Source organism: Heptranchias perlo, chromosome 2 (assembly GCF_035084215.1).
Source record: "Heptranchias perlo isolate sHepPer1 chromosome 2, sHepPer1.hap1, whole genome shotgun sequence".
NCBI lineage: Eukaryota > Metazoa > Chordata > Chondrichthyes > Hexanchiformes > Hexanchidae > Heptranchias > Heptranchias perlo.
Window position 1 is genome coordinate 7,047,672 of NC_090326.1, and position 26,967 is coordinate 7,074,638.

Genomic DNA, 26,967 nt, shown 5'->3' on the forward strand with positions numbered 1-26,967 from the left:
ATAGATTCTGGAATAGTTCCTGCAGATTTGAGGGTAGCAAATGTAACCCCACTATTCAAGAAAGGAGGGAGAGAGAAAACAGGGAACTACAGACCTGATATCAGTAGGGAAAATGCTAGAATCTATTATAAAGGATGGGATAACAGGACACTTAGAAAATAATAATAGGATTTGGCAGAGTCAACATGGATTTATGAAAAGGAAATCATGTTTGACAAACCTATTGGAGTTCTTTGAGGATGTAACTAGTAGAATAGATAAGGGGGAACCAGTGGATATGGTTTATTTGGATTTTCAAAAGGATTTCGATAAGGTCCCACACAAGAGGTTGGTGAACAAAGTTAGAGCACATGGAATTGGGGATAATATACTGGCATGGATTGAGAATTGGTTAACAGACAGAAAACAGAGAGTAGGGATAAACGGGTCTTTTTCAGGTTGGCAGACTGTGACTAGTGGGGTACCGCAGGGATCAGTGCTTGGGCCCCAGCTATTCACAATATATATGTCAATGGTTTGGATGAGGGAACCAAATGTAATATTTCCAAGTTTGCTGATGACACAAAACTAGGTGGGATTGTGAGTTGTGAGGAGGATGCAAAGAGGCTTCATGGGGATATAGACAGGCTAAGTGAGTGGGCAAGAACATGGCAGATGGAATATAATGTGGAAAAATGTGAAGTTATCCACGCTGGTAGGAAAAACAGAAATGCAGAGTATTTTTTAAATGGTGAGAGATTGGGAAATGTTGATGTTCGAAGGGACCTGAGTGTCCTTGTACACGAGTCACTGAAAGCTAGCATGGGATGCAGCAAGCAGTTAGGAAGGCAAATAGTATGTTGGCCTTTATTACAAGAGGATTTGAGTACAGGAGTAAAGATGTCTTTCTGTAATTATATAGGGCCTTGGTGAGACCACACCTGGAGTACTGTGCACAATTTTGGTCTCCTTACTTATGAAAGGACATATTGGTGTAGTCTACATTGATTTTAAACAAGGCTTTTGACAAGGTCCCACACAGCAGATTGGTCAAAAAAGTAAAGGCCCATTGGATCTAAGGGAATGTGGCAAATTGGATCCAAAATTGGCTCAGTGGCAGGAAGCAAAGGGTAATGTTCGACGGGTGTTTTTGCGACTGGAAGGCTGTTTCCAGTGGGCTGCCGCAGGGCTCGGTATTAGGTCCTTTCCTTTTTGTGGTATACATTAATGATTTGGACTTAAAAGTAGGAGGCATGATTAAGAAATTTGCGGATGACACAAAGATAGGCCGTGTGGTTGATAGTGAGGAGGAAAGCTGTAGACTGCAGGAAGATGGGCAGAAAAGTGGCAAATGGAGTTCAATCTAGAGAAGTGTGAGGTAATGCATTTGGGGAGGGCAAACAAGGCAAGGGAATACAAAATAAATGGGAGGATACTGAGAGGTGTAGAGGAAGTGAGGGACCTTGGAGTGCATGTCCACAGATCCCTGAAGGTAGCAGGACAGGTAGATAAGGTGGTTAAGAAGGCATATGGAATACTTTCCTTTATTAGCCGAGGCATAGAATATAAGAGCAGGGATGTTATGCTGGAACTGTATAAAACACTAGTTAGTCCACAGCTTGAGTACTGCGTACAGTTCTGGTCACCACGTTACAGGAAGGATGTAATTGCACTAGAGAGGGGGCAGAGGAGATTTCTGAGGATGTTGCCAGGATTGGAGAATTTTAGCTATGATGACAGATTGGATAGGCTGGGGTTGTTTTCCTTGGAACAGAGGAGGCTGAGGGGTAATTTGATTGAGGTGTATAAAATTATGAGGGGCCTAGATAGAGTGGATAGGGAGGACCTATTTCCCTTAGTGGAGGGGTCAATAACCAGGGAGCATAGATTTAAAGTGATTGGTGGAAGGATTAGAACACAAATGAGGAAGAATTTTTTCACCCCGAAGGTGGTGGGGGTCTGGAACTCACTGCCTGAAAGGGTGGTAGAGGCAGAAACCCTCAACTCATTTTTAAAATACCTGGATGTGCACCTGAAGAGCCGTGACCTGCAGGGCTACGGACCAAATGCGGGAAAGTGGGATTAGGCTGGGTGGCTCGTTTCTCAGCCGGCACGGACACGATGGGCCGAATGGCCTCCTTTTGTGCCATAAATTTTCTATGATTCTATGACTTGCCATAAAGGGAGTGCAACAAAGGTTCACCAGACTCATTCCTGGGATAGTGGGATTGTCGTATGAGGAGAGATTGAGTAGACTCGGCCTGTATTCACTCGAGTTTAGAAGAATGAGAGGTGATCTCATTGAAACATACAAAATTCTTACAGGGCTCGACAGGGTAGATGGGGGGAGGATGTTTCCCCTGGCTGGGGAATCTAGAACCAGGGGTCACAGTCTCAGAATAAGGGGTAGGACATTTAGGACTGAGATGAGCAGAAATGTCTTCACTCAGAGGGTGGTGAATCTTTGGAATTCTCTACCCCAGAGGGCTGTGGAGGCTCAGTCATTGAGTACATTCAAAACAGAGATCGATAGATTTCTAGATATTAAAGGCATCAAGGGATATGGAGATGGTGCAGGAAAATGGCGTTGAGGTAGAAGATCAGCCATGATCTTGTTGAATGGCGGAGCAGGCTCGAGGGGCCGAATGGCCTACTCCTGCTCCTATTTCTTATGTTCTTATGTAGCCCACCCTGACCATTGGATGATCCACACTCAGAGAGTCCAGAATATCTTCAGGACTTTGGGGGTGACCAAATTGATCGACCTGCTCACATCGCCGGACAATCACCAATCTGCTCGAGGACCTCATGCATTCAAGGTGGAGGCTGGGACAGTCTTTTGTTCTTTTCTTTCTAGATTCTGTTGCTCAGGGTCGCCTGATCTCCAGGATGCTACAGAAAATGGCAGCAGAAGGTGGTTCTGGTTAACCCTTTAGTGGCCTCACAAACCGTGCTTCTCAGAACCCCTGTGTTGAATGCTGCCAGTCTGACTTCTGGAGCCCACGGGATGAAGATTAAAGATGTCCCTACTTTTTTAGGGAATCTTTATGCTTCATTCTGACATCCACCACACACTGCTGGACACTGTCCAAATGGTACTCAGGGTGAGAAGGGTGGACCCTGCAAGGGAGCAGAATCCACCTCCCAGGACAAATAGGTCAAAGTGAGTGTGATTCATGGGCACTCAATCCAAACAGTGAGCTGAAGTGTCAGGATCTGAATCTGGATCCTGCTAACTGCTGATTGATGGCCTGGCTGTTGAGATGGAATTCCTATCAGATTAGGGTACATCAGCAGCGTGGCATTCATGGGCAATGCTCACTTTATCATGTCTCCATTCTCCTACAAGTATCTCTATCCTCTTTGTCCTCAGTATTACTTGGTTAGTCCCGAGCAGTGTGTGAAGAATGCCTGAATGACCATCAGCTCCCTTGTAAGCTGACCCTTTGTAAACTGCTCCCTTGTAAGGTCCTCTTCATTCTTCAATTAACACAGCATGCCAACTTGGTTGTCTCTTGGGTCTTGTGGGGAATGTTTAGTCTATTCTTTTCCTCGTTCTGGGTGATGCCTTTGAGTGTCAATAAACTGAGTTCTGGAGTGTGTTATAAGTGAACACTGCACGGGAGCCGGGGAGGGTGGGGAAACACATGGGCACGTTCTCCAAAGTTAGGACATCGAAAAAATGTCTTAAAAGGGAGGTCATGCCAAAAGAGATTTTCCCCAGGAAAATTGTGCCGATGCTTCCCAATAATTAGGTCCACGTTCCCCCCATTCGGCCCGTCAATGTTTAAGAGCTGGTGTTTCATCCAATCACTGCTGACTCAGCAATGGAATTCCAATCCACTGAGCACGGCAAGGCCGAAAGGAACGGGATCGGATCCCAGTGAATGAAAGGAACGGGATCGGATCCCAGTGAATGAAAGGAACGGGATCGGATCCCAGTGAATTAAAGGAATGCGATCGGATCCCAGTGAATGAAAGGAACGGGATCGGATCCCAGTCAATTAAAGGAACGCGATCGGATCCCAGTGAATGAAAGGAACGGGATCGGATCCCAGTGAATTAAAGGAATGGGATCGGATCCCAGTGAATTAAAGGAACGGGATCGGATCCCAGTGAATGAAAGGAACGGGATCGGATCCCAGTGAATTAAAGGAACGGGATCGGATCCCAGTGAATTAAAGGAACGGGATCGGATCCCAGTGAATGAAAGGAATGGGATCAGATCTCAGTTAAATTAATGGATGTGGTCAGATCCCAGTGAATTAAAGGAATGGGAAGCGAGGCTTCAGTTATAGGGAAAGTCTCAAGAAACTGGTGCTCTTTTCACAACCCCGCCCTAAAAATAAACTTAAAATGAGAAGTGGTGAAGGAGGTCAGGATCCGAGAGGCTCTGATCAGGTAAAATGTTGAGAAATATTTCCACTGGATGGGGAGGGGGGAATAAAAAATCATCAGCTAAAGATGGCAAGAAAATATTCAGGGATTATTTTTGTACAGAGTGTTCCAAGGAATACTTGAAGGGGAACATGGGTGAAAGAGGAAGCTGTAACATGTTGATAAAGGGAGGGATAGAAGATAAAATCTCGCTGTTATATCGCACCTGGCAGGGTGTCCCAAAGTGCTTCGGGGCCAATGAATTATTTTGAAGTGTGGTCACTGTTGAAATGTAGGAAATGCGGCAGCTAATTTTCACAGAGCAAGGTCCCACAAAGAGCAATCACCAAATATTGAATATAGAAGCGAGTCTTTGGTTCAGAGCGAGTGTGGGAAAAATTGGATAGCGGCCATTTTTGGGGCGTAGGGAGCGTGATGTGCTGTTACCCCGCGCTTAATGACCCCTGCGCAGGCAGGACACAAGTTTCGACCCACCCGAGGATTTACCTGCGATCAGTGTTCCATTCCAGGCCGTGCACCTGGAATCATTGCAATTCGCACATTCCACCACCAGAGGGAGCTCAATCTCTTAAAGGGAGGATGGGCGCTAAATTGGGCCGTGTAGCGCCCGTTTATTTGGCGCTACACGGCCTCTCCGACATCCAAGATGGCGTCTTCGATGCACACGCACGCTTCCTGCCTGACGTGCACCAGACGCCATATTGGAAAAGGAGTTTGCGCAGGCGCAGATAACGAACACTGGAATCATGTAAAGTAGGGAGAAAATGGCTTCGATCAGTGTGCAACGCTGATTTAAAGTGATGGACACCATTTTGATCCGATATCCACGGGGTGGGTGATGGGGGGACAAGAGGTCCTCCAGGCATATATCCAAAAGGCAGTGGGAGGCAGCGGGAGACGAAGTCAATGCCAGGCCCACAGCATCATGAACCTGGATGCAGTGCAGGAAGAAGTTCAATGCTTTGACATGAGTGGTCAAGGTGAGTGAGGTCAACTGTCAAGTGGCGTCTCCCACCAACTGCACCACACACTACACCCCCATCACCCACATACCAATAAACTCTTTCCATCAGTACTCAACTCTTCCAATCAGATGCTTCCTCTCACCCTTACACAATGCCACACCGCCCACTCACAACTCACAGGCCTCACACACTAGCTATTCAACCATGACAGGCACATCACCCAAACACACGCTTGACCTGTGACCTAACACCATATACCCTACTTAGCCCCATATCCCTTAATACCCTTGGTTCACGGAAATCTATCAATCTCAGATTTAACTTTCACAAGTGAGCTAGCATCAACTGCCGTCTGTAGAAGAGTGTTCCAAACGTCTCCCACCCTTTGCGTGTAGAAGCATTTTCTAACTTCAGTCCTGAACGTCCCGGCTCTAAATGTTAGACAATGTCCCTGCGTATTAGTATTCAAGTGTAGGAGAACTCCAAAAACAGTTACAAATGTCGGCAGCCAGAAGCAATAATCCAGCCACTAACCTGTAAATCGTGCATGGTCCCTTTAAATAGCGCCGGTGGAGGGTCCTCCAGGCACTCTAAGACACGTTCAGATGGTCGGGGTTAAGACTGTGCGTTGTGATGAGCATTAAGCCCCAAAATGGTTCCTATCGCTTTAAATCAGCGTTGCACACTGACTGAAGCCATTTTCTCCCTACTTTACATGATTCCAGCGTGCGTTATCTGCGCCTGCGCTAATTCTATACCAAGATGGCGTCTGGCGCACGTCACACTGGAAAACGTGTGTGCGCATCCAAGACGCCATCTTGGATGTCGGGGAGACCGTGTAGCGCCGAACCAACGGACGCTACACGGCCCAATTTAGCGCCCAGTGTTCCCTCCTCTCATTCAGTGGGTGAGGGGTTCGAGCCCAGCTTGAGACAGACCTGACGACTGGAGACTGGAATGTGGTCTGTACATTAGACCTCAACAGAAATTCCCCAAATTGAGAGACACATGTTACGATGACATCAGGTACCTCCGTATTGTGAGGAAAAGCAGAAAGAATTAATCCCCTTAGTCCCTGAGGGCAACGAACAGATGGATGAAAATTAAGCGGCAGACATTGAGAGAGGATTTGTCTTCAGTCTGTTCAGTAACTTTCAGGCACTGCCACAACCTCCCCTTTTGGAGGCTGTTTTTGACTATTTTTCATCTTGGGGAGGGGGATCCAGAACAAGGGGGCATAAATTTAAAATCCTGAACGAGGGGGCAAAGCCTTAAAATCCAGAACAAGGGCCATAAACATAAAATCCAGAACAAGGGGCATAACCTTAAAATCCAGAACAAGGGGCATAACCTTAAAATCCAGAGCAAGTGGGCATAACCTTAAAATCCAGAACAAGGGGCATAACCTTAAAATCCAGAATAAGGGGGCATTACCTTAAAATCCAGAGCAAGTGGGCATTACCTTAAAATACAGAATAAGGAGGCATAAAATTAAAATTCAGAACAAGGGGTTGTGACCGTAAAATCCAGAACATGGGAGCATAACTTTAAATATAGAACAAGGGGGCGTTAACTTCAAATCCAGAACCAGGGGTATAACCTTAAAATCCAAAACAAGGGGCATGATCTTAAAATATAGAACAAGGGGGCATAACCTTAAAATCCAAAACAAGGGGCATGATCTTAAAATATAGAACAAGGGGGCATAACCTTAAAATCCAGAACAGGGACGTTACCTTAAAATCCAGAATAATGGGGTGTGACCTTAAAATCCAGAACCAGGGACATAATCTTAGAATCCAGAACAAGGTGGCATAACCTTAAAATACAGAACAAGGCACATAAAGTTAAAATCCACAGAAGGGGAACAATGTTAAAACCCAGAACAAGGGGCATAACATTACAATCTAGAACAATGGGTATAGCCTTAAAATCCAGAACAAGGGGGTGTTACCGTAGAATCCACAACATGGGAACATAACCTTAAAATCCAGACCAAGAGGCATGACCTTAAAATACAGAACAAGGAGCATATCCTGGAACTACAGAACAAGGGGGCACTCCCTTCAAATCCAGAGCAAGGAGCATAATCTTAACATCCAGAACAGGGGGGTGTGACCTTAAAATACAGAGCAAGGGGCATTACTTTAAAATACAGAACAAGGGGCATTACTTTAAAATACAGAACAAGGGACATTACCTTAAAATTGCAGAGCAAGGGGCATAACCTTAAAATCCAAAAGATGGGAGCAGAAACTCAAAATCCAGAACAAGGGGCCAAACCTTAAAATCGACAACAAGGAGCATACCCTTAAAATACAGAACAAGGGGGCATAACTTTAAAATTCAGAACAAGAGGGAGTTACCTAAGATACACAACAAACTGGCATAACCTTCATATACAGATCCAGGGGGCATAACCTTAAAATAGAGAACAAGGGGGCATAAACCTAAAATACAGAACAAGAGGGAATAAACTTTAAATCCAAATCAAGGGGGCATAACCTTAAAATTACAGAACAAGGGGGCATAACCTTGAAATTACATAACAGGGGGCATAACCTTAAAATAGAGAACAAGGGGGCATAACCTAAAAATTACAGAACAAGGGGGCATAACCTTAAAATAGAGAACAAGGGGGAATAACCTTAACTATAGAACAAGGGGGCATAACAGTAAAAAACAGAAGGGGGATAACCTTAAAATCCAGAACATGGGGCAAAACCATTAAATTGCAGAACAAGGTGACATAATCTTTAAATCTGGAACAAGGGGGCATAACCTTCAATCCAGAACAAGGGGTCATAACATTAAAATATATAAGAAGTGGGCATAACTTTAAGATACAGAACAAGGGGGCATAATCATATAATCCAGGACAAGGGGGCATAACTTTAAAATAAAGAACAAGGGGGAAAACCTTAAAATCCAGAAAAAGTGGGCATAATCACAAAACTCAGAACAAGGGGGCATAACATTAAAATCCAGAACCAGGGGTTATAACCTTAAAATTAAGAAAAATGGGGCATAACCTTTAAATCCAGAACAAAGGGCATAACATTTAGATCCAGAACATGGGGGCATGACCTTACAATACAGAAAAAGGGGGCATAATGTTAAAATTACAGAACAGGGCCATAACCTTAAAATCCACAACAAGGCGGCATAACTTTGAAATCCAGAACAAGGGGAAATAACCTTAAAATCCAGGACAAGAGGGCATAGCCTTAAAATTACAGATCAGAGGGGCATAACCTTAAAATACAGAACATGGGGCAAAACATTAAAATCTAGAACAAGGGGCATACGCTTAAAATCTAGAATAAGGGGCATACCCTTAAATTACAGAAAAAGGGGGCATAACCTTAAATTACAGAACAAGGGGACATAACCTTAAAAATACAGTGCAAGGAAAATAACCTTAAAATTACAGAAACAGTGGGCGTAATCTTAATACAGAGAACAGGGGGGGCATAACCTTAAAATCCAGAAGAAGGGGGATAATACCAAAATACAGAACAAGCAGCATAAGCTTTGAATTACAGAACAAGGGGGCATATCATTAAAATTCAGAACAAGAGGACAAAACCTTAACATATATAACAAAGGGCATAACCTTGAAATACAGAACAAGGGGGAATAACATTAAAATCCAGAACAAGGGGACAAAACCTTAAAATCCAGAACAAGTTGGCTAAATCTTCAAATCCAGTACAAGGGGGCATAAACTTTGAATCCAGAACAAGGTGGAATAACCTTAAGATCCAGGACCAGGGGGCGTAACCTTAACATCCAGAACAAGTGGGCATTACCATAAAATACAGAACATGGGGCATAACATTAACACTGCAAACAAGAGGCATGAACTTAAAATGACGAACAAGGGGGTTAACCTAACAATTAAGATAAGGGGGCATAACCTTAAAATATAGAACAAGGGGATATAACCTTAAAATTACAGATCAAGGAGGCATATCATTAAAATACAGAACAAGGGGGCATAAACTTAAATACAGAACAAGGGGGCACACCAGTAAAAAACAGAAGGGGGATAACCTTAAAATCCAGAACATGGGGCAAAACCATTAAATTGCAGAACAAGGTGACACAATCTTTAAATCCAGAACAAGGTGGCATAACCTTGAAATACAGAACAAGGGGACACAACCTTAAAATAAAGAACAAGGGGGCAAAACCTTAAAATAAAGAACAAGGGGGCAAAACCTTAAAATAAAGAACAAGGGGGCATAACTTTAAGATACAGAATAAAGGGGGCACAACCTTAAACTACAGATGAAGAGGGAAAATCTTAAAATCCAGAACAAAGGGGAAATCCTTAAATTACAGAACAAGGGGGCATAATCATATAATCCAGGACAAGGGGGTATAACTTTAAAATAAAGAACATGGGGGGAAACCTTAAAATCCAGAATAAGGGGCATATCCTTAAATTACAGGAAAATGGGGCATACCTTTTCAATCCAGAACAAGGGGCATAACCTTAAATACAAAACAAGGGGGCACAACACTAAAAAACAGAAGGGGGATAACCTTAAAATCCAGAACATGGGGCAAAACCATAAATTTGCAGAACAAGGTGACATAATCTTTAAATCTGATGAAGAGGGAAAATCTTAAAATCCAGAACAAACGGGAAATCCTTACATTACAGAACAAGTGGGCATAACCTTAAAATCCAGAACAAGGGGGCATTACCTTAAAATACAGAACAAGGGGGCATTACCTTAAAATCCAGAACAAGGGGGCATTACCTTAAAATCCTGAACAAGGGGGCATTACCTTAAAATCCAGAACAAGTGGGCATAACCTTAAAATCCAGAACAAGGGGGCATTACCTTAAAATCCTGAACAAGGGGGCATTACCTTAAAATCCAGAACAAGGGGGCATTACCTTAAAATCCAGAACAAGTTGGCTAAATCTTCAAATCCAGTACAAGGGGGCATAAACTTCGGATCCAGAACAAGGTGGAATAACCTTAACATCCAGAACAAGGGGGATAATCATAAAATACAGAACATGGGGCATAACATTAACACTGCAAACAAGAGGCATGAACTTAAAATGATGAACAAGGGGGTTAACCTAACAATTAAGATAAGGGGTCATAACCGTAAAATCTAGAACAAAGGGGCGTAACCTTAAAATACAGAACAAGGGGGCATAACCATAAAATCCAGAACAAGGGGCATAACCTTACAATCCAGAACAAGGGGGCAAAACCTTAAAATCCAGAACAAGGGGGCTTAACCTTAAAATCCAGAACAAGTGGGCGTAACCTTAAAATCCAGAACAAGGGGGCATAACGTTAAAAGATACAACAAGGGGGCATAATCTTAAAATACAGAACAAGGGGGCATAACATTAAAATACAGAACAAGGGGGCATAACCTTAAAATACAGAACAAGGGGGCATAACATTAAAATACTGAACAAGGGGGCATAACCTTAAAATACAGAACAAGGGGGCATAACCTTAAAATACAGAACAAGGGGGCATAACCTTAAAATATAGAACAAGGGGGCATAATCTTAAAATTTAAAACAAAGGGGAATAAACTTACAATACTGAAAAAGGGGTCATAACCGTAAAATCTAGAACAAAGGGGCGTAACCTTAAAATCCAGAACAAGGGGGCATAACCATAAAATCCAGAACAAGGGCATAACCTTACAATCCAGAACAAGGGGGCAAAACCTTAAAATCCAGAACAAGGGGGCTTAACCTTAAAATCCAGAACAAGTGGGCGTAACCTTAAAATCCAGAACAAGGGGGCATAACCATAAAATCCAGAACAAGGGCATAACCTTACAATCCAGAACAAGGGGGCAAAACCTTAAAATCCAGAACAAGGGGGCTTAACCTTAAAATCCAGAACAAGTGGGCGTAACCTTAAAATCCAGAACAAGGGGGCATAACGTTAAAAGATACAACAAGGGCGCATAATCTTAAAATACAGAACAAGGGGCATAATCTTAAAATACAGAACAAGGGGGCATAATCTTAAAATCCAGAACAAGGGGGCATAACGTTAAAAGATACAACAAGGGGGCATAATCTTAAAATCCAGAACAAAGGGGCATAACGTTAAAAGATACAACAAGGTGGCATAATCTTAAAATACAGAACAAGGTGGCATAATCTTAAAATCCAGAACAAGGAGGCATAACGTTAAAAGATACAACAAGGGGGCATAATCTTAAAATACACAACAAGGATTCATAACCTTAAAATCCAGAACAAGGGAGCATGATCTTAAAATTACAGAACAACGGGCAAAACCTTAAAATACACAACAAGGGGGAATAACCTTAAAATTACAGAACAAGGCGACGTAACCTTAATATTATAGGATAAGGGGGCATAACCTTTAGGCGTACTTAAAAATGAGGTGCCAATTTGGTGAAGCTACAACTCAGGACTACATGCATGCTAAACAGTGGAAGCAACATGCTATAGACAGAGCTCAGCAATTCCACAACCAACGGATCAGATCAAAACTCTGCAGTCCTGCCACATCCAGTCGTGAATGGTGGTGGACAATTAAACAACTAACGGGAGGAGGAGGCTCTGTAAACATCCCCATCCTCAATGATGGTGGAGTCCAGCACGTGAGTGCAAAAGACAAGGCTGAAGCATTTGCAACCATCTTCAGCCAGAAGTGCCGAGTGGATGATCCATCTCAGCCTCCTCCCGATATCCCCACCATCACAGAAGCCAGTCTTCAGCCAATTCGATTCACTCCACGTGATATCAAGAAACGGCTGAGTGCACTGGATACAGCAAAGGCTATGGGCCCTGACAACATCCCGCTGTAGCGCTGAAGACTTGTGCTCCAGAACTAGCTGCGCCTCTAGCCAAACTGTTCCAGTACAGCTACAACACTGGCATCCACCCGACAATGTGGAAAATTGCCCAGGTATGTCCTGTCCACAAAAAGCAGGACAAATCCAATCTGGCCAATTACTGCCCCATCAGTCTACTCTCAATCATCAGCAAAGTGATGGAAGGTGTCGTCGACAGTGCTATCAAGTGGCACTTACTCACCAAAAACCTGCTCACCGATGCTCAGTTTGGGTTCCGCCAGGACCACTCGGCTCCAGACCTCATTACAGCCTTGAACCAAACATGGACAAAAGAGCTGAATTCCAGAAGTGAGGTGAGAATGACTGCCCTTGACATCAAGGCAGCATTTGACTGAGTGTGGCACCAAGGAGCCCTAGTAAAATTGAAGTCCATGGGAATCAGGGGAAAACTCTCCAGTGGCTGGAGTCATAGCCAGCACAAAGGCAGATGGTAGTGGTTGTTGTTGGCCAATTATCTCAGCCCCAGGACATTGCTGCAGGAGTTCCTCAGGGCAGTGTCCTCGGCCCAAGCATCTTCAGCTGCTTCATCAATGACCTTCCCACCATCATAAGGTCAGAAATGGGGATGTTCACTGATGATTGCACAGTGTTCAGTTCCATTCGCAACCCATCAGATAATGAAGCAGTCCGAGCCCGCATGCAACAAGACCTGGACAACATCCAGGCTTGGGTTGATAAGTGACAAGTGACATTCGCACCAGACAATGCCAGACAATGATCATCTCCAACAAGAGAGAGTCTAACCACCTCCCCTTGACATTCAACGGCATTACCATCGCCGAATCCCCCAACCATCAACATCCTGGGGGTCACTATTGACCAGAAACTTAACTGGACCTGCCAGAAAAATACTGTGGCTACAAGAGCAGGTCAGAGGCTGGCTATTCTGTGGCGAGTGACTCACCTCCTGAATCCCCAAAGCCGTTCCACCATCTACAAGGCACAAGTCAGGAGTGTGATGGAATACTCTCCACTTGCCTGGATGAGTGCAGCTCCAACAACACTCAAGAAGCTCGACACCATCCAGGACAAAGCAGCCCGCTTGATTGGCACCCCATCCACCACCCTAAACATTCACTCCCTTCACCACCGGCGCACAGTGGCTGCAGTGTGCACCATCCACAGGATGCACTGCAGCAACTCGCCAAGACTTCTTCAACAGCACCTTCCAAACCCGCGACCTCTACCACCTAGAAGGACAAGAGCAGCAAGTACATGGGAACAACACCACCTGCACGTTCCCCTCCAAGTCACACACCACCCCGACTTGGAAATATATCGCCGTTCCTTCATCGTCACTGGGTCAAAATCCTGGAACTCCCTTCCTGACAGCACTGTGGGAGAACCTTCACCACACGGACTGCAGCTGTTCAAGAAGGCGGCTCACCACCACCTTCTCAAGGGCAATTAGGGATGGGCAATAAATGCTGGCCTCGCCAGCGATGCCCACATCCCATGAATGAATTTTTTTAAATCCAGAACAAGGGAGTATAACCTTAAAATTACAGAACAAGGGGACATAACCTTAAAATACAGAGCAAGGGGGCATAACATTAAAATACAGAACATGGGGCATAACCTTAAAATACAGAACATGGGGCAAATCAAATTGGCAAAGCTAGTATGGAGGACAAATTCTTGGAATGCATTCAAGACAGTCTCCTAGAACATTACGTCATGGAACCAACCAGGGAACAGATTATTTTCGATCTTGTATTGTGTAATGAGACAGGGCTAATTTGTAATCTCTCAGTAAAGGATCCTCTGGGGAAGAGTGATCATAATATGATAAAATTTCACATTGAGTTTGAGAGTGACATACTTCAGTCCAAAACTAGAATCTTAAACCTAAATAAAGCCAATTACATAGGTATGAGGGGCGAGTTGGCTAAGGTAGATTGGAAAATTAGATTAAAAGGTATGACGATAGATAAACAATGGAAAACATTGAAAGACATATTTCAATAATTTCAATGAATACACATTCCATAGTGAAATAAAAACTCCACGGGAAAAGTGATTAATCCGTGGCGAACTAAAGAATTTAAGGACAGTATTAGATAAAAAGAAGAGGCCTATAATATTGCCAAGAATAGTCGTAAGCCTGAGGATTGGTTGAGTTTTAGATAGCAGCAAATGATGACCAAAACAATTGATAAAAAGGGAGAAAATAGAATATGAAAGTAAACGAGCAAGAAATATAAAAACAGATTGTAAGAAATATAAAAACAAGTATGTAAAAAGGAAGAGAGTAGCAGAAGTAAACATTGGTACCTGAGAGGCTGAGACAGGAGAAATAATGGAGAATAAGGAAATAGCAGAGACGTTAAAAAAATATTTTGCATCTGTCTTCACAGTAGAAGACACAAAAAGCATACCAGAAATAGTGGGGAACCCAGGGGCCCATGAGAGTGAAAACCTTAAAGTAATTAATATCAGCAGAGAAAAAGTACTGGAGAAACTAATAGGACTAAAAGCCAACAAATCCCCAGAACCTGATGGCCCACATCAGAAGGTTCTAAAAGAGGTGGCAGCAGAGATAGTGGATGCATTGGTTGTGGTCTTCTAAAATTCCCTACGTTCTAGAACGGTCCCCGTGGATTGAAGGTAGCAAATGTTATCCCGCTATTCAAGAAAGGAAGGAGAGAGAAAACAGGGAACTACAGGCCAGTTAGCCTGATATCAGTCATCGGGAAAATGCTGGAATCCATTATTAAGGAAGTGGTCACAGCACACTAAGAAAATCATAATATGATTCGGCAGAGTCAACATGGTTTTATGAAATGGAAATCGTATTTAACAAATTAATTAGTGTTTTGATGATGTAACTAGCAGGGTGGATAAAGGGGAACCAGTGGATGTCGTATATTTAGATTAGGCACCACATAAAAGGATTGTTACACAAGATAAGGGCTCATGGGGTTGGGGGTAATATATTAGCATGGATGGAGGATTGGATAATGGACAGAAAACAGAGAGTAGGGATAAACGGGTCATTCTCAGGTTGGCAGGCTGTAACTAGTGGGGTACTGCAAGGATCAGTGCTTGGGCCTCAGCTATTTACAATCTATATTAATGACTTAGATGAAGGGACCGAGTGTAATGTATCCAAGTTTGCTGATGATATAAATCTAGGTGTAAAAGTAAGCTGTGAGGAGGACACAAAGAATCTGCAAAACGATAAAGACAGGAAAAGTGAGTGGGTTAGCAGGTGGCAATTGGAGAATAATGTAGGGAATGTGAGGTTATTCACTTTGGTAGGAAGAATAGAAAAGCAGAATATGTTTTAAATGGTGAGAAACTATTAAATGTTGGTGTTCAGTGAGATTTGGGTGTCCTCGCACAAGAAGCGCAAAATGTTTACAAGCAGTTACAGCAAGAAATTAAGAAGGCAAAAGACCGACAGAGGCCGTCACCACAGGCTGCACCAATGGGGCTCACATGAGTTGTGCCTGGGTCACTGTGGGATCAATGGAACACTGTGGGATCTCTGTGAGACCACTGGGATCACTGTGGGATCACTGGAACACTGTGGGATCACTGGGACACTGTGGGATCACTGGGACACTGTGGGATCACTGTGGGATCATTGGAACATTGTGGGATCTCTGTGAGAACACTGGGATCACTGTGGGATCAATGGAACACTGTGGGATCTCTGTGAGAACACTGGGATCACTGTGGGATCACTGGAACACTGTGGGATCACTGGGACACTGTGGGATCACTGTGGGATCATTGGAACATTGTGGGATCTCTGTGAGAACACTGGGATCACTGTGGGATCACTGGAACACTGTGGGATCACTGTGGGATCATTGGAACATTGTGGGATCTCTGTGAGAACACTGGGATCACTGTGGGATCATTGGAACACTGTAGGATCACTGTGAGACCACTGGGATCACTGTGGGATCACTGGAACACTGTGGGATCTCTGTGAGAACACTGGGATCACTGTGGGATCACTGGGACACTGTGGGATCACTGTGGGATCATTGGAACACTGTGGGATCACTGTGAGACCACTGGCATCACTGTGGGGTCATTGGAACACTGTGGGATCACTGTGAGAACACTGGCATCACTGTGGGATCATTGGAACACTGTGGGATCACTGTTACACTCTGGGATCACTGTGGGATCATTGGGTGACTGTTGGATCTCTGGGACACTCTGGGATCACTGTGGGATCATTGGACACTCTGGGATCACTGGATTCACTGTGGGATCACTGGGTGCACTGTGGGATCACTGGATTACTGTGGCATCACTGGATTACTGTGGCATCACTGATGCACTGTGGGATCACTGGGTTAGTATGGCATCACTGGATGCACTGTTGGATACTGTGGGATCACTGGGTTACTGTGGGAGCACTGGGTGCACTGTTGGATCACTGAGGCACTGTGGGATCGCTGTGGATCGCTGTGGGACCACTGGAAAGCTGTGGGATCAACGTGGGATCACTGGGACACTGTGGGATCACTGGGTTACTGTGGGAGCACTGGGTGCACTGTTGGATCACTGAGGCACTGTGGGATCGCTGTGGGATCGCTGTGGGACCACTGGAATGCTGTGGGATCAACGTGGGATCACTGGGACACTGGGATCACTGGGACACTGTGGGATCACTGGGACACTGTGCGATGCTCCTTTGACCAGTTGGTCTGAACGGCACCTGTTTCTCTGCTGTACATTCTACGTGATTCTATGTCGTATCCAAATATATATAATGTTGCTGTTGTTGCAGTAAAACAGGGAATCCCGGAGAAACTCCTTTATCCTGATGGGGTGATGTTTCTGAGCCGTGCTGTATTCTGTGTAATATATCTGTATTTGTAAGTCCAAGAATTGATTTTCAACAATATAAAGATATATTGTATTATTTTATTTATATTATAGGCACAAGAAATTGTTGTAAAATAGAAACAGCAGTTGGTCCGAATGGCCTCTGTGCTGTTCTGTGTTGCCGATGTAAAATATATATAAATCTATAAAATTATATTGCATCATATATTCAAGAACTTGTTGTCAATTAAGGAATTCAGGGGAGATTTCTTTACCCGGATGGGCCGAAAGGCCTGTTTCTGTGCCTTGCTGTATTCTATGTAATATAAAGATGTATGAAACCGTCTCCTTAAACCCCTTTCCCCTGCCCCTCCACCCTCACCTCCAACAAAAGGTGCGAGGAGATTTTGGAATTCTTTGTCGCTAAGATTGAGACCGTCCGTTCAGCTGCCTCTGCCCCTTCCCCTAGCCCACCAAGTCAAACTTCCCCGAAGGTTCCCCCCAGCCCTAGCCCTGAACTCACATCTTTCTCTAGTTTCTCTCCGATCTCCCTTCATGCTCTCTCCGAGCTCACTTTGACCATCAGACCCACCCCCTGCTCCCTCGACCCTATTCCCACTAAACTGCTGACCACCCAACGTCTGTTCAACACAAGGTAAAGGCTCATGGGGTTGGGGGTAACATATTAGCATGGATAGAGGATTGGTTAACGGACAGAAAACAGAGAGTAGGGATAAACGGGTCATTCTCAGGTTTGGCAGGCTGTAACTAGTGGGGTACCGCAAGGATCAGTACTTGGGCTCAGCTATTTACAATCTATATTAATGACTTAGATGAAGGGACCGAGTGTAATGTATCCAAGTTTGCTGATGATACAAAGCTGGGTGAGAAAGCAAACTGTGAGGAGGACACAAAGGGGGTTAAATTGGTTAACTCCCAAAACCGGGTCCAGGTATCGTGATCCGCGATACTCACACCAGGTGTTTCCATCACAAGCAGGACGAGACATTGGTCTGGCCTCAGTATTCACCTCAGTCAAGCATTAAAAACCTGTGTTGACCCGAGAATTCAAGGACTTTCCACCAGCCACAATCTCTTAACGGTAACCGGTACCTGTAACTCACTAAAAATAACAGTCTGCTGTCTGCGCGGAGTCTGAACGGAGATCAGAGATTGCACATGTGAAACACAGATGCAGGTCCGGTCCCTATGTTTACAAACTGTTGAGTTATTTGAAAACATTGAATAAAGGTTGCACACCACCAAATCCCACATCCTCCAATCTGCGGGTCTGAGTTGGTTCCAGGCCTGTGAGAGTGCGTGCATCAAGTTGTCTGATGATGCACGAGAGGCTTTGGTGCAAGAGGTGGACAGAAGGAGGGGCATCCTATATCGACAGGGGGCAAGAGAACCTCCAGACATGTGCGCCCAAAGCAGCAGGGGATGCAGTCAATGCCAGGCCCACAGCATCATGAACATGGATGTAGTACAGGAAGAAGTTCAATGCTTTGACCTCAGTTGTTAAGGTGAGTGAGGTCAACTGTCAAGCGGCATCTCCCACTGACTGCACCACGAGGCACATCCACTGCTCCACACACCACACCCCCATCGCCCACATACCAACAAACTCTCTCAATCAGTACTCAGTTGTAGGGATTTTTATTTATTCCCTGTAGCCGCGTAATTGACGTGAAACCTCAATTTGGTAAAAAGGTGCTTTATTGAAATTCGCAAAAGGGCCAACACCCGGTGTTGGGGCAGTGGTTTACAACACCGAGCAAGAGGTTCCAACACCCCTTCCCCACTGGGTAGAGTTGTGTCCACCTCAGGAGTCTAGAAGGAAGCACTTTCCACCCCGCCTGGGGTACCTTCATTGATTGATTACCTCTCACGTCTTCTGCCCCGCCTGGTGTGACCTTTTCTGTCTCCTCGTCCTCAGTGATGCTCCGACTGGAGCCACTTCCATCGATCTGGATCATTTGTCAAATAGCTGTTTGGTGGGCCTCCGAAGTCGGCCGTAGTTACTCCTGCTAAGTATCTACAACGTGAAGGGTGCTCCTTTTATGCCCCTTTTGGGGGTGTTGTCAAGGACTATTACTGACACAGGTGTTCGACCCTATGGGGATATTGCCAAAAGGTGGAGTAGTCAATTGGGTGTCGAGCATCTCTCAGGACAAAGGAAAACGAGTCGGCCTCCTCCTTATCTCTTTCTTTGATGGACAGGGTTGATGGAGTAGCCCCGCCCCCCCAATCCATCCCGCCAATGCCATACCTCTTGCTTTGACCAATCACCACTTACTACCGTGCCCGCAGGACTGGCCCCTCATCTCATCCTGTAGTGTTGCTCTCAAGGCCACCTTTTGGCAGTTTCTAGGTCTATTATCTGATGCTCCTGTCTGGGTCTCAGGCTTGAAACTCTAAGAATCTATTGTCTCATATGGACAGTTATCTCGTGAGCATGTCTGTGTAGCTATGGTTACAATGTATGTGCTGTGCTGGCAACTTTCATACTGTTATTCGTTTTAATAAAGGATTCTGAAGGGTTTTTGCAAAGCTTGATGGGTTCTAAGTTGTGTGGTTAATTACTGTACTTGCTTATTTAGTATTAAAGGGAGAAATGTGTTAATTTACAGATAGCAGAAGGTACTTGTCCCAAACACATGGTACAATGAGTCAAGGTACATATGTGACTACAGCAATACACTGGATAACAATCATCAGATACACATTTGATTAATACAAAAGGTGAATTGCCTGAACTACGTGTTCGATACAGATTTCACAGGTGACGGTATAATCTGACACAACTCTTCCAATCAGATGCTTCCTCTCACCTTTAAACATTGCCACTATTGCAAGCTGCACACCCACAACTCACAGGTCACACACACTGTGGCTATTCAACCATGACTGGCACCTCACCCAAACATCTTGCCGGATACTCCCCGACACACGTCCCATTTTCTTGCAGGACAAGGTGGTGCATAACAGGAGGCAGCAAGTGGCAGTGGCATTTATCCCATCGAGCCTATTCTGCCATTCAATGAGATCATGACTGACTGTGACCTAACTCCATACACTCGCCTTAGCCTCATATCCCTTAATACCCTTGGTTCACAGAAATTTATCAATCCCAGATTTAAAATTCACAATTGAGCTAGCATCAACTGCCGTTTGCAGAAGAGAGTTCGAAACTTCTCCCACCTTTTGCTTGTAGAAGCAATAATCCAGCCACTAACCTGTAAATCCTGCACAGTCCCTTTAAATAGCGCTGGTGGGGGGTCCTCCTGGCACTCTAAGACACGTTCAGATGGTCGGGGTTAAGACTGTGCGTTAGGTCCCAAAATGGTATTGATCACTTTAAATCAGCGTTGTGCACTGATTGAAGCCGTTTTCTCCCTACTTTACATGATTCCAGCGTTCGTTATCTGCGCCTGCGCTAACTCCTATACCAAGATGGCATCTGGCGCACGTCACACTGGAAACTTGCGTGCTCATCCAAGACGCCATCTTGTTTGTCAGAGAGGCCGTGTGGCACCGAAACAATGGGTGCTACACGGCCCAATTTAGCGCCCTTGGTTCCCTCGCATTTCTGGGAAGTTATTTGTGTCCTCTTCCGTAAAGGCAGAACCAAAGTATTTGTCCAATTGCTCTGCCATTTCCTTGTTCCCCATTATAAATTCTCCCATTTCTGACTGTAAGGGACCTACATTTGTCTTCACTAATCTTTTTCTTTTTACATACTGGTAGAAGCTTTCACAGTCCACTTTTATGTTCCTTGCAAGTTTACTCTCATACTCCATTTTTCCCGTCTTAATCAATCTTTTGGTCCTTTTTTGCTGAATTCTAAACTGCTCGCGATCCTCAGACTTGCTACTTTTTCTGGCAACTTTATATGATTCCTCTTTGGATCGAATACTATCCTTAATTTCTTTTGTTTGCCATGGTTGGGCCGCTTTTCCTTTTGTGTTTTTGCACCAGAAAGGAATGTATAATTGTTGCAATTCATGCATTCGTTCCTTAAATGTTAACCATTGCCTATCCACCGTCATGCCTTTTAATGAAGCTTCCCAATCGATCATAGCCAACTCCCTCCTCATACCTTCGTAGTTTCCTTTGTTTAGATTTAGGACCCTAGTTTCGGATTGGACGACTTCACTTTCCATCTTAATGAAGAATTCTATCATGTTATGGTCACTCTTCCCTAAAGGACCCCGCATAACATGATTATTAATTAACCCTTTCTCATTGCACAATACCCAATCTTGGATAGCCTGTTCCCTGGTTGGCTCCTCAACGTACTGGTCTGAAAAAAACCATCTCCAGGAATTCATCCTCCACAGTATTATTGCTAATTTGGTTTGGCCAATCTATATGTAGATTGAAGTCACCCATGATTACTGTAGTACCCTTGTTACATGCGTCTCTAATTTCCTGTTTGATGCCATCCCCTATATTACCACTACTGTTTGGAGGCCTATAGACAACTCCCACCAGTGTTTTCTGCCCCTTGGTGCTTCTTAACTCCACCCAGACTGATTCCACATCTTGATTTTCTGAGCCAATATCCTTTCTCACTATTGCTCTGATTTCATCCTTTACTAACAACGTGACCCCACCTCCTTCTCCTTTTTGCCCGTCCTTCCTAAATATCGAATACCCTTGGATATTCAGCTCCCAGCCTTGGTCACCCTGCAGCCATGTCTCTGTAATCATAATTATATCGTATCCGTTTACATCTATTTACACTGTTAATTCGTCTACCTTATTACGAATGCTTCGTGCATTCAGATACAATGCCTTTAGATTTGTCTTTTTAACATTTTTAGACATCTTAAAATTTTTTTGTACTATGGCCCTATTTGTCTCATTACCATTTTTTCTTACCTGGACCCTATTTGTTGTCTTTTGTTTGTACACTCTGTCCCTTCCTGATACAATCTGGTTATCCTTACCCCAATCACTTTCCTGCACTGCTTCCTTGTCTTTTCCCTTTAGCATTCTAGATTTCTCTCCACCGGGACCCTCCCTCACCTTATTTATTTTAAAGCTCTATCTTCCTCCCTAGTTATTCGATTCGCTAGAACTCTGGTCCCAGCATGGTTCAGGTGTAGTCCGTCCCAATGGAACAGCTCTCTCTTTCCCCAGTACTGGTGTCAGTGACCCACGAATCGAAACCCACTTCTCCCACACCAATCTTTGAGCCACTTATTCATCTCCCTGATCTTATTTACCCTCTGCCAATTTGCTCGTGGCTCAGGTGATAATCCGGAGATTGTTACCTTTGTGGTTTTGCTTTTTAATTTAGTCCCTGGCTGCTCAAACTCCCTCAGCAGAAACTTTTTCTTCGTCCTGCCTATGTCGTTGGTACCTACATGGACCACGACAACTGGATCCTCCCCCTCCCACTCCAAGCTCTTCTCCAGCCCGGAGGAGATGTCCTTAACCCTGGCACTGGGTAGGCAACATAGCTTTGGGACTCATGCTCCTGGCTGCAGAGAACAGTGTCTATCCCTCTAACTATACTGTCGCCCACTACAACCACCTTCCTTTTTACTCCCCCCACTTGAACGACTTCCTGTATGACAGTGCTGTGGTCAGTTTGCTCGTCCTCCCCACAGTCCCCGCACTTGTCCACAAGGGTTGCAAGAACCTCAAATCTATTGGACAAGTGCAGGGATTGAGGCTCCTGCAATATTACCTGCTGGATCCCCGTACCTGCCTCACTCACAGTCACACCCTCCTGTCCCTGACCAGGTGTCAATTCTAAAGTATTTAATCTAAGGGGTGTCCAGAGGTGTTCCCCAGGGGGCGGTGCTGGGACAACTGTTTTTCTTGATATATATTAATGACTGGAACTTGGGTGTACAGGGCACAATTTTTAAAGAGGGTGCAGAAGAGATTTACTAGAATGATTCCAGGGATGAGGGACTTTAGTTACGTGGATAGACTGGAGAAGCTGGGGTTGTTCTCCTTGGAACAGAGACAGTTGAGAGGAGATTTGATAGAGGTATTCAAAATCATGAAGGGTCTAGACAGAGTAGATAGAGAGAAACTGTTCCCATTGGCAGAAGGGTCAAGAACCAGAGGACATAGATTTAAGGTGATTGGCAAAAGAACCAAAGGTGACATGAGGGAAAACTTTTTTACGCAGCGAGCGGTTAGGATCTGGAATGCACTGCCCGAGGGGGTGGTGGAGGCAGATTCAATCATGGCCTTCAAAAGGGAACTGGATAAATACTTGAAACGAAAAGATGTGCAGGGCTACGGGGATAGGGCTCGGGAGTGAGACTAGCTGGATTGCTCTATCATAGAGCCTGCGCGGACTCGATGGGCCGAATGGCCTACTTCCATGCTGTAACCTTTCTATGATTCTATGATTCAGTGTAGCCCGCAACACGTACTCCTGGACCTTGGAGCGTGCCAGTCGGCAACACTCGGTCGTGGACAGCTCCTTCAGCTGGAAGACCAACAGGTTTCAGGCGGACCAAAGGGCCTCCTTCACCGAGTTGATGGTCTTCCAGCCACGGGTGATATCTGTCTCGGTGTGCATCCCGGGGAACAGTCCGTAGAGCACAGGGTCCTGTGTTACCGAATTGTTGGGGATGAACTGAGACAGATACGAACGCATCTCTCTCCACATCATCTGCACAAAGGGGCAGCCCATCAGGAGGTGGACAATGGTCTCCTCCCCATCACCGCTTCGAGGGCAGCTCAGAGTGACACTGAGATTCCATGCTGGAAAGATCTCACTGGGACAGCCCTTCTCACCACCATCCAGGCTGCATCCTGGTGCCTGTTGGTCAGTTCCGGCGATGAGATGTTCTGCCAAATGGCATCGACGGTCTAGTTGGGGAACTGCCCGATCAGATCCATCCTCTCCTTTCCTTGCAGGACTCCCAGAACATTCCGTGTCTGGTCGAAGGGGTTCCACCTCAGGAACTTCTCCACCTGGGACAGGTGGTGGGATACGGTCCAGGTGGATGGGACGTCCTGCATCTGCACGGCCAGCGTGGCCAGACCCAACCTTCTCAGTGTGGTGGACAGGTAGAAACTCAGCACGTAGACACACTTGGTGTTTGAGTACTGGGGCTCTCCACACATCATGAGGAAGCCACACACAAAGGTGGCCATCAGGATCAGAGCAGCATTGGGAACGCTCTTCACCCTTTTTTCTTGGGTCTTGTACATGGTGTCCCTGCAGACGTGTTCTACCTTGGACCTCCAGAGCAAGTGGAAGAGGGCTCTGGTGACTGTGACAGCGGAGTTGTGGGGAATGGGCCTGACCCTGGCCTCATAGAGCAACACCGCGAGTACCTCACACCTTATCGCCAGGTTCCTGCCGGTTATGGAGAGGGAGTGTCCCACCCACATACCAAGCTTCGGTTTGGCTTTGGCGACCCGCTCCTCCCTGTTCTTGGTGCAGGCCTGGGGCCCCCCGAACCAGATCTCCAGCACGTTCAGGTAGTCGGTCCTGACGGTGGAGGGAACAAAGGATCGGGTCTCCCTCCTGCCAAAGAACATGGCCTCATTCTTACTGCGGTTCATTCTGGCCCCCGAGGCCAGCTCGAACTGGTCGCAGATATTGATCAGTGCGTGGACTGGATCAGTCCGCTGATCGGAGCAGAAGACGGTGACATCATCCATGTACAGGGAGGCCTTAACCTGAGAACCTCTGCTGCCTGTGATCATCACCCCCCTGCGTCCTTCCTGATGGAAACGGCAAATGGCTCGAGACAACATACAAACAAGACTGCGGAGAGAGGGTAGCCCTGCCTGACTCCAGATCTGATCGGGAAGCTCTCTGACTCCCACCCGTTGATTAGGATTGCACTTCGGATATCCGCGAAGAGCAGTCGGATCCAATCACGGATTCCATCCCCAAACCACATTTTGGAGATCACGTCCATCATGTATGTGTGGGATATTTTGTCGAAGGCCTTTTCCTGGTCCAGGCTGATGAGGCAGGTGTTCACCCCCGCCCGCCCCCCCCCCCATCCTGCATGTAGACAATCCTATCCCTGAGCAGGGCAAGGATCAGAGATCCTCCTGCCGGGTACAGTACAGGTCTGATCCGGGTGGATCACCTACTCCAGAGCAAACCTGAGCCTCATGGCATTGACCTTAGACAGAATCTTGTAGTCGACATTTAGCAAGGAAATGGATCGCCAATTTCTGATTTCTTCCCTCTCCCCCATCCGCTTGTAGATGAGGGTGATGATGCCTTTCCTCATGGACTCTGACATGCTGCCTGCCAGAAGCAAACCCCTGTACACTTCCAGTAGATCTGGGCTTATCCATTCCCACAGAGCCGAGTATAACTCAACCGGTAAACCATCACTTCCGGGAGTTCTACTCTTCACGAAGGACCGGACGGCCTTTATCAGCTCATCCAAAGTCAGTCGCCGATCCATGCTCTCCCACTCACTGTCCTCTAAGACCTCCATGATAGAAGACAGGAAGGACTGGGAGGCCGTGCTGTCTGTGGACTTTGCATCATACAGCCCGGCATAAAAGGATTTGCTGATCCTCAGTATGTTGATCTGCGAAGAGGCCACCGAGCCGTCTCCCTCCTTCAGGCTGCTGATCACAGACGTCTCTCTGTGCAGCTTCTGGAAGAAGCAGCGCGAACACTTCTCGCCCTGCTCCACGGAGCAGACTCTGGACCGGAAGATGATTTTTGAGCCTCGGAGGCAAAGAGCGAGGTTTGCTGCACCTTCACCTCTCTGAAATCCTCCCCAACATCGACCCCCATCGACTGCAGTTGGAGCAGATCCTGCATGCTTTTCTGGAGCCGGGACAATTCCGTCTGTCTCTCTCTCGCCATCTAAAAGCCTTTGACTCGATGGTTCAGGTACAGTCGAGGCACAACTCCCATGAGGCAGAAAGGCAGGGCAACTAAAGCCAGAGCTCCCTGGATGAAAAAAGAGATAGTGAGTTAGATGAAATGGAAAAAGGGGCATGTGACAGATATCAGGTTGATAACACAAGTGAGAGCCAGACAGAATATAGAAAGTTCAGAGGGGAAGTGAAAAAGGAAATAAGGGGCAAAGAGAGTATGAGAATAGACTGGCGGCCAACATAAAAGGGAATCCAAAAGTCTTCTACAGGCATGTAAACAGTAAATGGGTAGTAAGAGGAGGGGTGGGGCCGATTAGGGACCATAAAGGAGATCTACTCATGGATGGCCGAGGTACTAAATGAGCACTTTGCATCTGTTATTGCTAAGGAAGAAGATGCTGACAGAGTCTCAGGAAAGGAAGATATAGTTGAGATATTGGATGGACTAAAATTGATAAAGAGGTACTTGAAAGGCTGGCTGTACTTAAAGTAGATAAGTCACCCGGTCCGGATGGGATGCACCCTAGGTTGCTGAGCGAAGTAAGGGTGGAAATTGCGGAGGTACTGGTCATAATCTTCCAAACATCCTTAGATGCAGGCATGGTGCCAGAGGACTGGAGAATTGCAAATGTTACACCCTTGTTCAAAAAAGGGTGTAAGGATAAACCCAGCAACTACAGGCCAGTCAGTTTAACCTCAGTGGTGGGGAAACTTTTGGAAACGATAATCCGGGACAAAATTAACAGTCTCTTGGACGAGGGTGGATTGATTAGGGAAAGCCAGCACGGATTTGTTAAAGGCAAATCGTGTTTAACTAACCTGCTAGAGTTTTTTGATGAGGTAACAGAGAGGGTAGATGAGGGCAATGCGGTTGATGTGTATATGGACTTTCAAAATGTGTTTGATAAAGTGCCGCACTGAAGGCTTATCATAAAGATTGCGGCCCAAAGAATAAAGAGGGCAGTAGCAGCATTGATGCAGAATTGGCTAAGGGACAGGAAACAGAGAGTAGTGGTGAACGGTTGTTTTTTGGACTGGAGAGAGGTGTACAGTGGTGTTCCCCAGGGGTCGGTGCTGTGCCCACTGCTTTTCTTGATATATATTAAAG

General features: G+C 45.5%; 1 protein-coding gene across 1 annotated transcript in view; it reads right to left on the reverse strand.

Annotated features, from left to right (window-relative positions):
- The window catches only part of LOC137331696 (probable G-protein coupled receptor 139), a 38,148-nt gene extending 19,151 nt beyond the window's left edge, over positions 1 to 18,997 (reverse strand). Inside the window, exon 1 of the mRNA XM_067995682.1 lies at positions 18,904 to 18,997. Coding sequence (XP_067851783.1) covers positions 18,904 to 18,997 — 94 coding nt within the window. The remainder of the gene's footprint in view (positions 1 to 18,903) is intronic.
- Between the last annotated feature and the right edge of the window lie 7,970 nt (positions 18,998 to 26,967).